The following is a 12,693-nucleotide window of genomic DNA, read 5'->3' as shown; positions in this document are numbered from 1 at the left end:
AAGTGTGTAAACGGTCGCCGCTCGGAAAACAAAAGAAACCACAGAATCACTCAGCTCATTCTTGTCCTACATGGAGTTCTGTTCTGCAGAGGAATGCAGTGACATTGTTCACCCACCTCTTACAATTACACTTGATGAGTGCTTCAGGATTAAACAGGATATTCCCAGACTTTTAGGATTAAGTATGATTTCATGCAGGTCTGTGGACTATACCTTTTCATCGGAGTCTAACTTTCTTTTCATTCATCTATGTTTTTTTTTCTCTCTCTCTTCTCTTTTTCACCACAGCAGCAAACCTCAGATTTTCCTTTCACATTTCTCCCCCTTTAATTACAACCTTAATAACAAAGCATTCCATTCAACGTTTAACTGATTTTTTCCCAAGGCAGTATGCTCAGGAGCGGGTCCCCAAAAACCATGTGTCTATGTAGAATTGCCCCGGTATGTTGGGGGGATTTTCTTTCCTGTTGGAACGCTTACATTAAAACCATATGTTATACTTACTGTTCCACTCACTGTACAGTACATCTGGGGTCATATATTCAACCATCGCATATATTTTTTACATTAATCATTATGTACTTTATGGGGCCTGTATGTTGGAGCCCCCTGTAATAGGGATGTAATTAAAAACATGTTGTGATGGAAGGCCAGACCCTAATAATATAAAAGCTATCAGCTTGTTGCCTCCTGAGCAAGAAAACAGAAGTGAGAGGAACCCGCAGTCAATCAAACGGTGCTCTGTAGCTACTTGCAGCTCCGATTAAAGGGCAATAAAACCATTTTTTCTTTCTTTCAATCAATTCTGCAAAGACATCAAAAGAACGTTTGGCTGCAGAGAGAGAAGCCTGGTGGATGACTATGAATGGGATCACGGAGGGTTTGTCTTGTCAAATACCGGATCCTGAGGCGCACTCTGGCCACGGAAACCCCTCGCGTCTTTGTCAATACTGCACAAAACATCCATTCGCTACCTGTGAAGAGTGCAAGAAAGAATGGCTTTGCAAAAGTTTACTTTGCCCAAACAAGGTGTGTATTATTTGAGGAAGGCACAGTTTGTTTTGGGTGCCAGAGCTCCTGGCTGTTGTGAAAGAGTCTGTTCATTGAGAAGTCTTGCCTGGGTTTTGTTTTTCTTTACGTCGGCTCTTCTGTCAATCAGACTGGTCCTGCCTGGCGTGGGCCCAGCTCTAAATGAAAACATCAAAGTAATACTTGCAATCTGATGTAATCAGAAAAACGTGTCATGTCTGTTTTATACCTTTTTAATATTTCTGATAGGCGGCATTGGAGTCTATGCCAGGTGAAGAGAATGAGCTTTCATCAAGTTGGATCTTGATATGAAAGCTGGTGTAAAGGGAGGATTAGTAAGGAGCTGGATCGTGGCCTATAGCTATCCAACATTGATAAGTATGAACAACTTCAGTCAGCACGGACTTTTAAGACCTCTCAAAATTAAAACAAAGCTGCAAAATGTCAGACATAAAGTACCAAAAGTAAAAGTACTAAATACATTTTTAAAAAGTCAAACTTTTTTGAATATACTAGTTACATGCTCAACGTGTCACGATGTTAAATGTCAGCTTAATTGGATAATGTATGCTTTGTAATAAACTATCTGCAAAGTAACTAGTAACTAAAGATGCCAAATAATTGTAGCGGAGTAAAACAATGCAATATTTGCCTCAGAGATGTGGAGTAGAAGTACAAGGTACAGTTTAAATACCCAATTAGAGTAGAAGTACCTCAGCGTTGTACAGTACTTGAGTAGATGTACTTAGTTACAGTACTTTACACCACTGGACAGACCACTTCCCAGGTCAGAAATATTGTCCTTGGAAGCATCCAGAGTTTCAGTGTTGGCTCTGAACCTGGTTCCTCTGATCCTGTCCAGGCTCTGCACTCAGAGCCAACTTGAACCTGCCAGTGTTTTCCTTTCTGTCGCAAGCTGAATGAAGTCAACATGAATCATGCTGCTGGTGTTTCCTCACTGAAAATGCACGGCAAAAATGAAACCGCAATTAAGCATTTCAAATGCATATTTCTCCATGCAGAGCGTGCCGGGGAATGGTTAGTCATCTGTTTGAACCACTAACAAACTTCCAACAGAGTTTCTGCCTTGCACCCCTGCTGCTTCCTCTCTGACAGACACACACACACTAGTCTTCAGAACTAGAATAACACATTTACAAAAATGAAATAAATGATTAATGTACATTAATTAATGAATGATTACAGAGTCTTGCCGGGTGGATCCTAACTGTTGTTTCTCTGCCAGGCGTTCAGGACTCCCATCAGGAGAAGATCATAACGGTGTCTGGAGAGGGAATGGTGCAGAGTCCAGATTACCCACACACCTACCCCAGGAACACTGCACTGGTCTGGAGGCTGGTAGCCAACAACAACATGAGGATACAACTGGCCTTCGATGAGCGATTTGGACTGGAGGACCCCGAGGATGGAATCTGCAAGTATGTTGATGGATTGAAATACTTTATTAAAGGTTTGCAAAGACAAGCACAGGGAAGTACAGCTCAATACAAGGTCTGTTGAGAGGATTTTAAACCCAAGGAAGCACTATGGCTTGTTTCCATTGGGGTCCTTTGTACTCTATTCATCGAAACATTTAATGACAGACAAATATACAATATTATGCAAAAACATCATATAAAGAGTATAAATCGAAAATAAAAATATGTACAGTAAACGGTTCGGGGGGGGGGGGGCTATGACATTTTTTTCAGGGGCCAGTTCCAAATTGCAGCCACCTGTAAGTGCTCTTTTAGAGTGGTTTTGAAGGAGAGTAAGGATTCACACTAATCAACTAACACATTTAACCCCTTGTTTGAGCCAAATCTGGGTTGAACGTGATTTGTGGAGCTCCCTCTGGTGTTGTGTTTGTGGACATCTTTAACGTTTTTGAAGTAGTTTGACAGGTACATGGGTGTCTTTGTGGTGTAGCGTATCTTGTAGACAGTTGCAAGTTGCTGTACTCTGTCCTCTACCCTGAGCCATCCCACCAAGTTAACATTCACCATGTAACATATAGGATGGATGGAAAGATAGGTTGATACTTAGACAGAGGGATGAGGGTAGATGGATGGACTGACATGCATACAGAGAGAGAGAGAGAGAGAGAGAGAGAGAGAGAGAGAGAGAGAGACAGATGGAAAGAAAGACCAGTGGACTGATGGGTAGAGAGATCCATATAATAAGCAGGCAGATATAGAGAGATACTTGCTTCTAAGCTCAGGGGGCTTCCCCGGTTGTCATGCTGCGAGAGCGTCCTGTGTGATCTCAAAGACGTATGCCCTGCTGTTTTGTAGTCCATTTTCAAAGATTTAGAGTGGGAGCGAGGCCATTTGTGAGATTGCCCGGCCGGGGCCGTAGCAGCTGGTTAATATTGAAACCCTCAGCAGCCCTGTGATTTGTTTGGCGACTATAGGCGAAGCAGCACAGCATTTATTTGACATAGTCGATATTTTTTAGACGTGGCCATGTGATTTCTCCAAAGTCCCACAGGTTTTCTTAGCTGAACGTCTACACACGCGCACACACAAATGCACGCACGCACTCACGCACACACTCCCAATATGACACAAAGTGGTCCCAGCATAAAATGGATGTTGAGTGCATAATGGACTCATGCAACAGACACATACCGTACTTGTGCACACACATAAGCAGCGACTACATAAAGACACACGTCACACGCACTCGGACACACACAACACACACACGCACACGCCCCACATCAGCTTTATTTCTTTATTTAGACCCCCCCGGCCCCTGCAGGCTGTGTGTCTGTTGCCATTCATTTGAAATAGGAATCCAATGATCGATTCAGCCTCGCTGAACCCTTAAACCCTACAGCTCTGCTGTCAATACATCAACACTGACCAGCGACAAGAGCAGAGGAGAAGAGTTGAAGTGGGAGGTGGTGGAGGTGGTGGAGGTGAGAGGCGTTGGAGTTGCACACAGTGTGAGGTTAGCCATTCCTGCAGAGCCCCCTATTGGCTGTCTAGATGGAAAGCAAGCTGTGTGTCCCCAGAGACCTGACAGGGTGTCGATGGACGTCATGACCTCACCGCTGCTCCTAAATCAACAATCACTCTGACAGGTTGACACGGTTTAAGCTGTTGTAGTAGGTGACAGGTCCAGGACCAGACCGTGTGCCGTTATAGCTACTACCGTACCTGTGTTACTACGTTTAGTTGTCTCTCGAGTTCCAGCTCATTTATTATGTTTTTATTATGCACATAAGACTGGGCTCAAGCCACGCTTCTGTCAGCAGCATCTGCCTCGTAGGAATACATTTTGGAATGAATAGTTTTGCATAACTTTTCATAAGATATCACACAAACCGTTGTCTGATCGATTACTGATCTGTACCAGGCCTTCATCTCTATAGTCGCTGCATGTGGCCGGGTTCTAGAACTTGTTTCTCAACACGTGGGTTGGGACTAAACCACAGTCGCCAGATGTTCTGACTGGGTCATACAGAAAGAACTTTAATAGAGGAATACTTACAACTTCCTGTTTCCAGGGTCACAGGAGTCCTTGCCACGTCTACCACTCCAGAAACCACATTTTTACTGTTTTCTTTTTTTTTTCTTGGTCCGAGGCTCAGCGTTTTGAACAGGTCCCAAAACACACAGCTGGCAGTGCAACGTGCGCACACATGTCTTAACTACAGTATCGACATCTCCACTATTTGTCTCTCTCTCTCTGTCTCTTCCTCTCTTTTCTTACCCCCCCCCTCTCTCTTACACACACACGCACGCATGCACGCACACAATCTTCATTCTGTCTAGAAGTCGCATTGGATAAGGGTGTCTGCTGAATGCCTGAATTGTAAAAGTAATCTCAGAGTCTTTATCTCTCACTTCAGTTTCATTCTTCTCCCGTCTCTCTCACTTAACTTCCATTCTTCTCTTGTCTCAATCTCTCACTTCACGATTTCAGTCTCTCTTACACACAGACACACACACACACACACACACACACACACACACACTCTTTCTCTCCATTCACACACGTTATTATCTGCTCTTCTGGCCTCTGTCACAGTACATTGTACTTTATATTTCAGTCCATTCACGTTAGAACACACAATTCCCACAGTGCATTCCCACTGGTGTCCCCCTAGCTCACAGTATTACTGCCTACAAAACTATCCGTTATCAAAACTAATTCAACAACATATTCAGCAGTCAACAAACTCAACGACCATTATGTTGTTGTTGAGTTGTTTTTTGTACATGCTGTGGTCAGTAGAGAACCACTCTCTGACCTACTGTCCCCGAGTGAGTGACACAGACAACCCACAGCCGAACTCATCATGCATCATGGGAAAACAGAGCACGATATCTGTGCTGCGACCAGCTCTCGGTTTATTGTACTTGAACATTTTGGTCCGACTGACTGACCGACAGAGTGACTTTTAGTGGATGAATGGTCGCAGCTAAAAACGTTCGGTATGAAACGTTGAAACATTCTGTATACAAAGAACCATATGATATGGTTCCACACTGAATATTTTCAGGGTCCACTCATGAAGTGAGCTTTTGAAGTAAAACCTTTTATTTTTCCGTTTGAATAGACACGTACATATTTGGTGGGACACAGCTGTTCATTGCTGCTGGAGTGTACAGCATACTGTATGCACGCACACACTCACGCATGCACGTGCGCGCAGACACACACACACACACACACACACACACACACACACACACACTCACGCATGCACACACACACACACACACACACACACACACACACACACACACACACACACACACACACACACACACACACACACACACACAAAATGTCAACCACAACAGACACTCTTACATCTCAGCTGTATGCGTGGGATGGGCAGAGATTTTGTCCGTCTGCTGGTTGGCATGGCAGCAACAGGAGAGTTTTGGCATGTACAGCTAAGACTGTTCTCAGTTCAGATGTAACTGTCTACTGTCTACAATACAATGTGGACATGAAAATGTTTGGAATAGTAAGTTGCAATAGTACACTGTGTTCATCAAATACAACAGGTGTCTGTCTGTCTGTCTTTCCATCTGTTTTTCTCCCACCATCCCTCATTTTCTTTCTTTTCATCTCTATATACCTCACCCTATCTCCTTCTGTCTAGCTGTCTCACTCTGCTCCCCCCCCCCCCTCTTTTCCTCTCTATATACCCCCCCCCCCATTCTCTCCCTGTCTGTCTCTCTCTCCATCTGATTCTGTTCTCCAGGTAGCTGTATATATTCCAGGACAAATTTTGTAAACATGCAGTACAACACTGAGGATCTGAGACACATGTCTGTGTGTGACAATGTGTCCCCCCTCCATTATTAATGGAACATCTGTCAGGATGTGTCTGGAAGCTGATCACAGAGACACACTGCTGCTGTCTCCTTCTGAAGTGTAGCAGCAGAAACCAAAGACTCAACTAATATGTAATACATTTTTACATTGTTAACGAGTAGTTCCAGCCAAGCATTTTGATTGGTCGAAATTGGCTCTCCAGGCATGGTCAAAATGACAAAGCACACCTAGCCACAAATGAAATGAAAAATATAGCATCACTACTTAATATTACTAATAGAAATGTAGCATCTGTTCAGCCTTGATGTTACTAGAGGCTGACTCTGGCATCCTCCTTCAGCTGTGCCGGCTGTGGGATTCTTTTTTGTTTGTTTTTGTTTTACCCATTAAGACCAGAGGCCGATTCTACAAATGCCTTCTAAATCAGTAGTTCTCACACTTTCAAGATTTTTGTTTGTATATCTGCTATTTTTGAATAGCCAACGCAAAAATCGATTCTTTCCCGGTTTTAATGGGTCAAGCCAATATCTTAGTTATAACAAGTTTGAGTTAGCAAGGCAGTTCTGTGTTTATATGTGTCGTATTTATTCAGTTTTGGAAATCACAATCTCTGGAAAGTAGAGCTCAAGTTGGTTGGCTGACTCAACAGGGACTAGAAATTGTCTTAGTCAAACCCCATGTATTTCCAAGGAAATATAGATTAGGCAAGCAAAACTTTTTTGAGCGAATACATTCTGATGTCGTATTAAATACTCTTCGATCGTTTTTATTGGCACGGCTGTTCCTATGCTGCAGCACAACCATGCCAATACCCATGTCTGAACAGCATGCTATTTAAATAACATTATTCTTTTAATTCATTTGCTTTGCTCAAAGTCAAAGTGATGCACATCCATTCACTATCCACTGATCAGGAAATTCCAGACAAATGATTGGTTGGATTGGAAGTTGCAATCCAACTGTGTAAAAATGTATGAATAAATAATGTTTGTAGTGCACTTGAAGACCTAACCTAATTATGAATATAGTGAAACCTTTAGTTGTGGGAAGTACTGCTTCATGTCTGATTTGTGATCTGTATAGTTTAATCAAAGTCCATAAAAAAGCAATTTGCAGCACAATTGTACAATTCTGGGGAGAAAAATTAACAGTAATACCCAATGATCATTATCAAAGACTAAATAGGCCTGTGGTAATGTGTCTTTAAATGGTTTGGATAAGAGCACTCTTCATTTTCTGAATGTTTATTTGAAAGGAAACGTCTTTTTTATCTCTGTAGCCTTAGCCTACACAGAACAGTGTGGACATTTGCCCTCTCTCCTAAAAGTTTGTTTTGTTCGTCGTAGTGACTCCCTGCGTAACCTTTTCCAAATCAAAGGCAACCATGTCAGGAAGTCCCAACCCCACCCAGTTTATTTAACATCACAGCAGCTGCAGTCTGTGCTGCACTTGTGCTGCTTTCATCTGGAAACCAGTCTGAACCAATTTACTGAAATGTAAACAAAGCCACATATCATGAATTGGATGAATGGGAGGCTGAATGACGGGTTGTATGACAGTCTGAATGAGAGGGTGAATGATGGATGGTGGAGAATGAGAGAACTAATGAGGAGCTGAATAAGAGGATGAATGAGAGGATGACTTAGAGTAGTGGTTCCCAAAAATTTGGGGGGTCCCCAGATGATTAGCTTAATGTGCAACATTGTTTTCTCAGTAAACAAACCAACATACAGTATAATTGTATTCAGGGTATCTACACATTTCAAAAGTGACAATTTAAGGACTTTTAAGACCTTTTGTTTTTATTATTATTATTATTATTATTATTTTGGGGCTTTTTTTATGCCTTTATTGATAGGATAGTAGGTTGAGAGATGGGGAGTGACATGCAGCAAAGTCGGGATCGGGACTCGAACCCGCAACGCGCTGTCAGGCTACTTTGAAGCCTCGGTGCCCGGACCGCTACGGCAGACCTTTTAAATACCAAATTTGCCAAATTGTCAAATATTACACAAGAAAGAGGCAAACATTGTGAAAATAGCCGATCTACAAGCTCACAACGCCTCGCAACGCAATGCGAGGTGTTGTGAGCTTGTAGATATGCTATTTTCACAATATTTATCTGTGGAACCGAGTCAAACTAAATGGAATGCCTAGAATTCCATGTGCTTGTCAGGGTGGGGGGTCCCCAGTTCAAATAATATTCCGAAAATATGATTATTTTGGAGGGTCACGGCCTGGAAAGTTTGGGAACCCTTGACTTAGAGGTGAATGAGAGGATGAATGAGATGTGAATGCCAGACTGAATGAAAAGGCTGGTGTTTGAACATCTGTTCTCCAGCAGCTAGTATACTCAATGAAGTAAGCTAATAGCTTTGTGGTGAGGAGAGAAGGCTTGTCAGGGTTTAACTGGGACAAAACTGACCTCATCATTATGAGCCAAGCTTTGGGAACTTTCACCGTCAACATGATGTCATGCCACATATGGTTGTGTGACAAAAACACACCTTGGGAAATGTCATCTACTTTAATTAGCAGGATGTTGTGTTACGGATCCACAGCTCACTTATTACATAAATGACTAACTGTAAAAACCTGGATGTAAAGATGTTATCTTGAACTCTCTAGTGACAGACAGACGGACAGGCATGCAAGCACCACATAATTAAGATTTTCTTTTAATTTATCCTTTTACAGAAATCTTCCTTGCATGTGAGTGCATTGAGTCAGACATCTACAGACATTTAATTTAACCCATTAAGGCCTGAGGTTCCAATTCTACAAAATGTCTTCTAAATCATTTTTTTTTTTAAACGTATGTTGCTATATATCAGTGGTTCTCAAACTTTTTCATGTCAAGGACCCCAAAATGTGTATGTAATATGGCCGTGGACCCCCATCTCAAAACATGTCATTCCAGGGACCCCCAGAAGCAAAGATTTAAAGTTAAAAATGTTTGCTTTAAAACAATATATATTAAAAGATTTGCACACAGTTTCACGATTTTCCAAAAATAGCAGATCTACAAGCTCGAGTGCCGCGCTATGAGCGCTAGAGTATTAAACATCAATGTTTAGTGTTCTCCTCTATCTCTCCTCATTCTCTCTCTGTGTGTGTGTGTGTGTGTGTGTGTGTGTCTCTCTCTCTCTACCAGGTATGACTTTGTGGAGATTGAGGACCCAACTGAGAACACCATCCTGGGTCGTTGGTGTGGATCCCAGTCCGTTCCAGCGGGTCACACGTCTAAAGGCAGTCAGATCAGGATCCGCTTCATATCGGACGAGTATTTCCCGTCAGAACCTGGCTTCTGTATTCGCTACTCACTTCTCCCTGTGGTGAGTGCTGCTGCTACATGCATGCCTGTAGTTTGCTGGGGGAATGGGGGGGGGCATGCCTCTGCTTTTGATAACCCCCCCCCCCAGGTCTTAGTGGGTTAAATACAGACTGATTTAACCCTAACCCCTAACCCTTTGACAAAATGTATATGTTTGATGATAGCATAACTTAACCTCTGTAAAGCAACCACACTACTAATCTACAGTAATCTAATAATTTCAATATAGTATTGAACCGCTGGAAAGTTCATCAGAGGTGGTGGTGGGGGGGGGAGGGGGCACGTCGGTTTTTCTCTATGAACTGTGTAAAGCATTCTGACAAACATGTTAACATTATTGAAACACGAGCACATACATTTCATTTCAATCTATATACAGTGATTGTGTTGACTTTTGGATCCCATTCAGGACAGTGTGTAGAGTTTATACGTCCCATAGGCTGAGAGGACGCGAACGACCTGTCCCCAGTTCACGCTTGACTGCATTTCAGTTCAGGGAGTGGGGTACGCAGGCGGAGCTCCGGCCACGCCCTGAACGAAACTGGTGAACAAATCAGTTGAACCAAACTTTTTATGAACTGATTCGAATGAGACGGTACGCTCAGAGTCCTGTAAAGAGAGAGTGTGGTGACAACGCAAGTCGAAATGCTTGATCATCATGTGATTCACGTAGACCTCCAGCTCCAGTTACATGTTAAATTGATTCATAATGGTGATAATCTACAGTCTGAGTCTTTGAATGTTTTACCTTTTTTTAAACTTCATCACAAATGGTCTATTCTGCTGCATCTGTACTATGCTGCTAGTGTAACTAACCTCCGGGAACTATTGAGAGGCTCCACAATCTGGTTAAAAAAAATGGTGCCTTGGAGTGAACGTAGTTGTTTGCCTCTCTCTCCTCACACCACTCTTGAGAATACTGAAAATAATAATAATTCCCATTACTAGTCTGAACAAGTGTCCTACACCTGCATTCTCTACTAATGGCCAGCAGGGGGAGACCCCAGTGGTTGCAAAAAGAAGTCCTAGTTTCAAGCCTTCTTCGATACACAACATGATGTTCATTTAGTAAATCATGGTCCCATTTAGAGTAATGACAGAGTAGAGTGATGATCATTTAAGCATGGTATGTTATTGGGTCTGGCTACCACAAGTCTCTACCCAGGCAACCAGGTTAGGCATTGCAATGCCGATCACCAGCGCCACCTTCTCGTCCAAATACCGTCCCTTCTGGTGACAAAGAATTAATAATGGTGTTCATATCCAAGATGGTGACGGGCAAAATGGGAACGCACAAACCGTTGGGTGATGTCACGGTCACTATTATTATTTATATTCTATGCCAGTGGTTCTCAACCTTTTCAGGCTCAACCCTTTGTGAGGCGCTGTGAGCTTGTAGATCGGCTATTTTCACAATTGTTTGCCTCTTTCTTATAATATTGGACAATTTGGCCAATGTATGACCAGTTTTTATAGTATAGTTTGTTGATTACTTTTGATGCAGTAATGGTCTTTTTCATTTTTTTAAGGTATTAAAAAGGTCTTATAAGTCCTTAAATTGTCACTTCACTGTTATCTGGGACCCGCCCAAAATCATGTGGGGACTCCCCTGGGGTTCCCGACCCACAGGTTGAGAACCGCTGGTCTATGCTGAGACTAGACTTTGACTGGCACAGAAATGCATAAAACTTTGATGAAGGTGTGATGTGTAATAGCTTTTTTCTGGTTTTATTTACCCAAGTTTGAAGCGTGTTGATGCTTTTATCGTGGCTGAGTGTAACAGTACAAGAAACAATAATTCCGTAACAAACAACCCATAGTAAATGGTACAATGATCAGAGTTTCCCAACTCCTTGGTGGTAGTTAACAAATGAGCATATTTAATAGACTTAATGCTACACAAAGAAATAAGAGCCAGTTTATCCATCTGCCCTTGTCCTCACCCTTCCTTAATCTCATCTCTCCTTCTCCTCATCTTTCTTGCCTCTCTTTTCATCATTCTTAAGACCACACACACACACACACACACACACACACACACACACACACACACACACACACACACACACACACAGAGAGCTCTCTGTCCTGCTGCGCTCCCTGACAAAAGCCCAGAGATAAACCAAAGTGACGAGTGCCATGTTTTAACCTGTCATGTTACACTTCTGTTGGCAGGCTCTCAGTAAACAACCGGGCCCCTCAGTTATCTGTGGGCTCCTGGCTCTGTGAAGGTGGCCTTGAGCGATGGACAGTAACAAAGTACATTTACTTGAGTACTGTTACTTAAGTGCATTTTTTAATATAGTAGATCGTCTATTTTCAAATAGCTTAGGTATAAAATAGGACTAAAGTGGTTAATGTATGTTTTATAATGTAATAATTTATATCTGCAAAGTAACTAGTAACTAAAGTTTTCAAATAATTGTAGTGGAGTAAAAGTACAATATTTGCCTCTGAGATGTAGTGGAGTAGAAGTAAAAGTATTGGAAATTGTAAATACTCAAGTAAAGTACAAATACCTCAAAATTGTACTTAAGTAAGTAAATGTACTTAGTTACTTTCCACCACTGTGTACCACACATTATATCAGTCATCAGCCCTGCTCCACTAACAGTCATAAGGTCATGAAAATAACAGACGGTAAAGGAATAAAAGGGTTTATTTTAAGACGGTACTGTTTTAGAGCCGGTAGAGGAGTAAGATTATAAAACAAGGGGACGTGATTTAAGGAGGACAAGAAGGGAGGCGAGAGGGGGGAGGAATGTGTTATACTTTTTCTACAGGATATCACAGAGTTCTGCCTCAACCCAAACAACCTTCCAGTTTAAGAGATCTGAGCAGCTAGCATGGCTCAGTAAGAATGAGCGCTCATGCTTTCATTGTCAACAAACTCACAGCAAGTCATGGCAGAACCTTACTGACGGAGTTCTCAGCTCAAGAAGATGTATGTTTTCAATAAGGCAGTGAGTGTTTCAACAAGTTCCTAGATACAGTATGTATAGCCCTGAGGTATCATGGAAGCCTGAATG

At 42.2% G+C, this 12,693-nt stretch overlaps 1 protein-coding gene across 3 annotated transcripts in view; it reads left to right on the top strand.

Moving 5' to 3' along the window:
- pdgfc (platelet derived growth factor c) overlaps window positions 1–12,693 on the top strand; it is a 50,297-nt gene that overhangs the window by 27,869 nt on the left and 9,735 nt on the right. For all 3 annotated transcript variants that reach the window (XM_084086014.1, XM_084086015.1, XM_084086013.1), the window contains 2 exons: window positions 2,276–2,468; window positions 9,485–9,665. In XM_084086014.1, coding sequence (XP_083942140.1) covers window positions 2,276–2,468; window positions 9,485–9,665 — 374 coding nt within the window. The remainder of the gene's footprint in view (window positions 1–2,275; window positions 2,469–9,484; window positions 9,666–12,693) is intronic.

This window comes from Gymnoscopelus microlampas (genome assembly GCF_963454915.1).
Source record: "Gymnoscopelus microlampas genome assembly, chromosome: 18".
NCBI lineage: Eukaryota > Metazoa > Chordata > Actinopteri > Myctophiformes > Myctophidae > Gymnoscopelus > Gymnoscopelus microlampas.
Note: the sequence above shows the minus strand (reverse complement) of the source record. Positions and strands in the feature narration are given on the sequence as shown.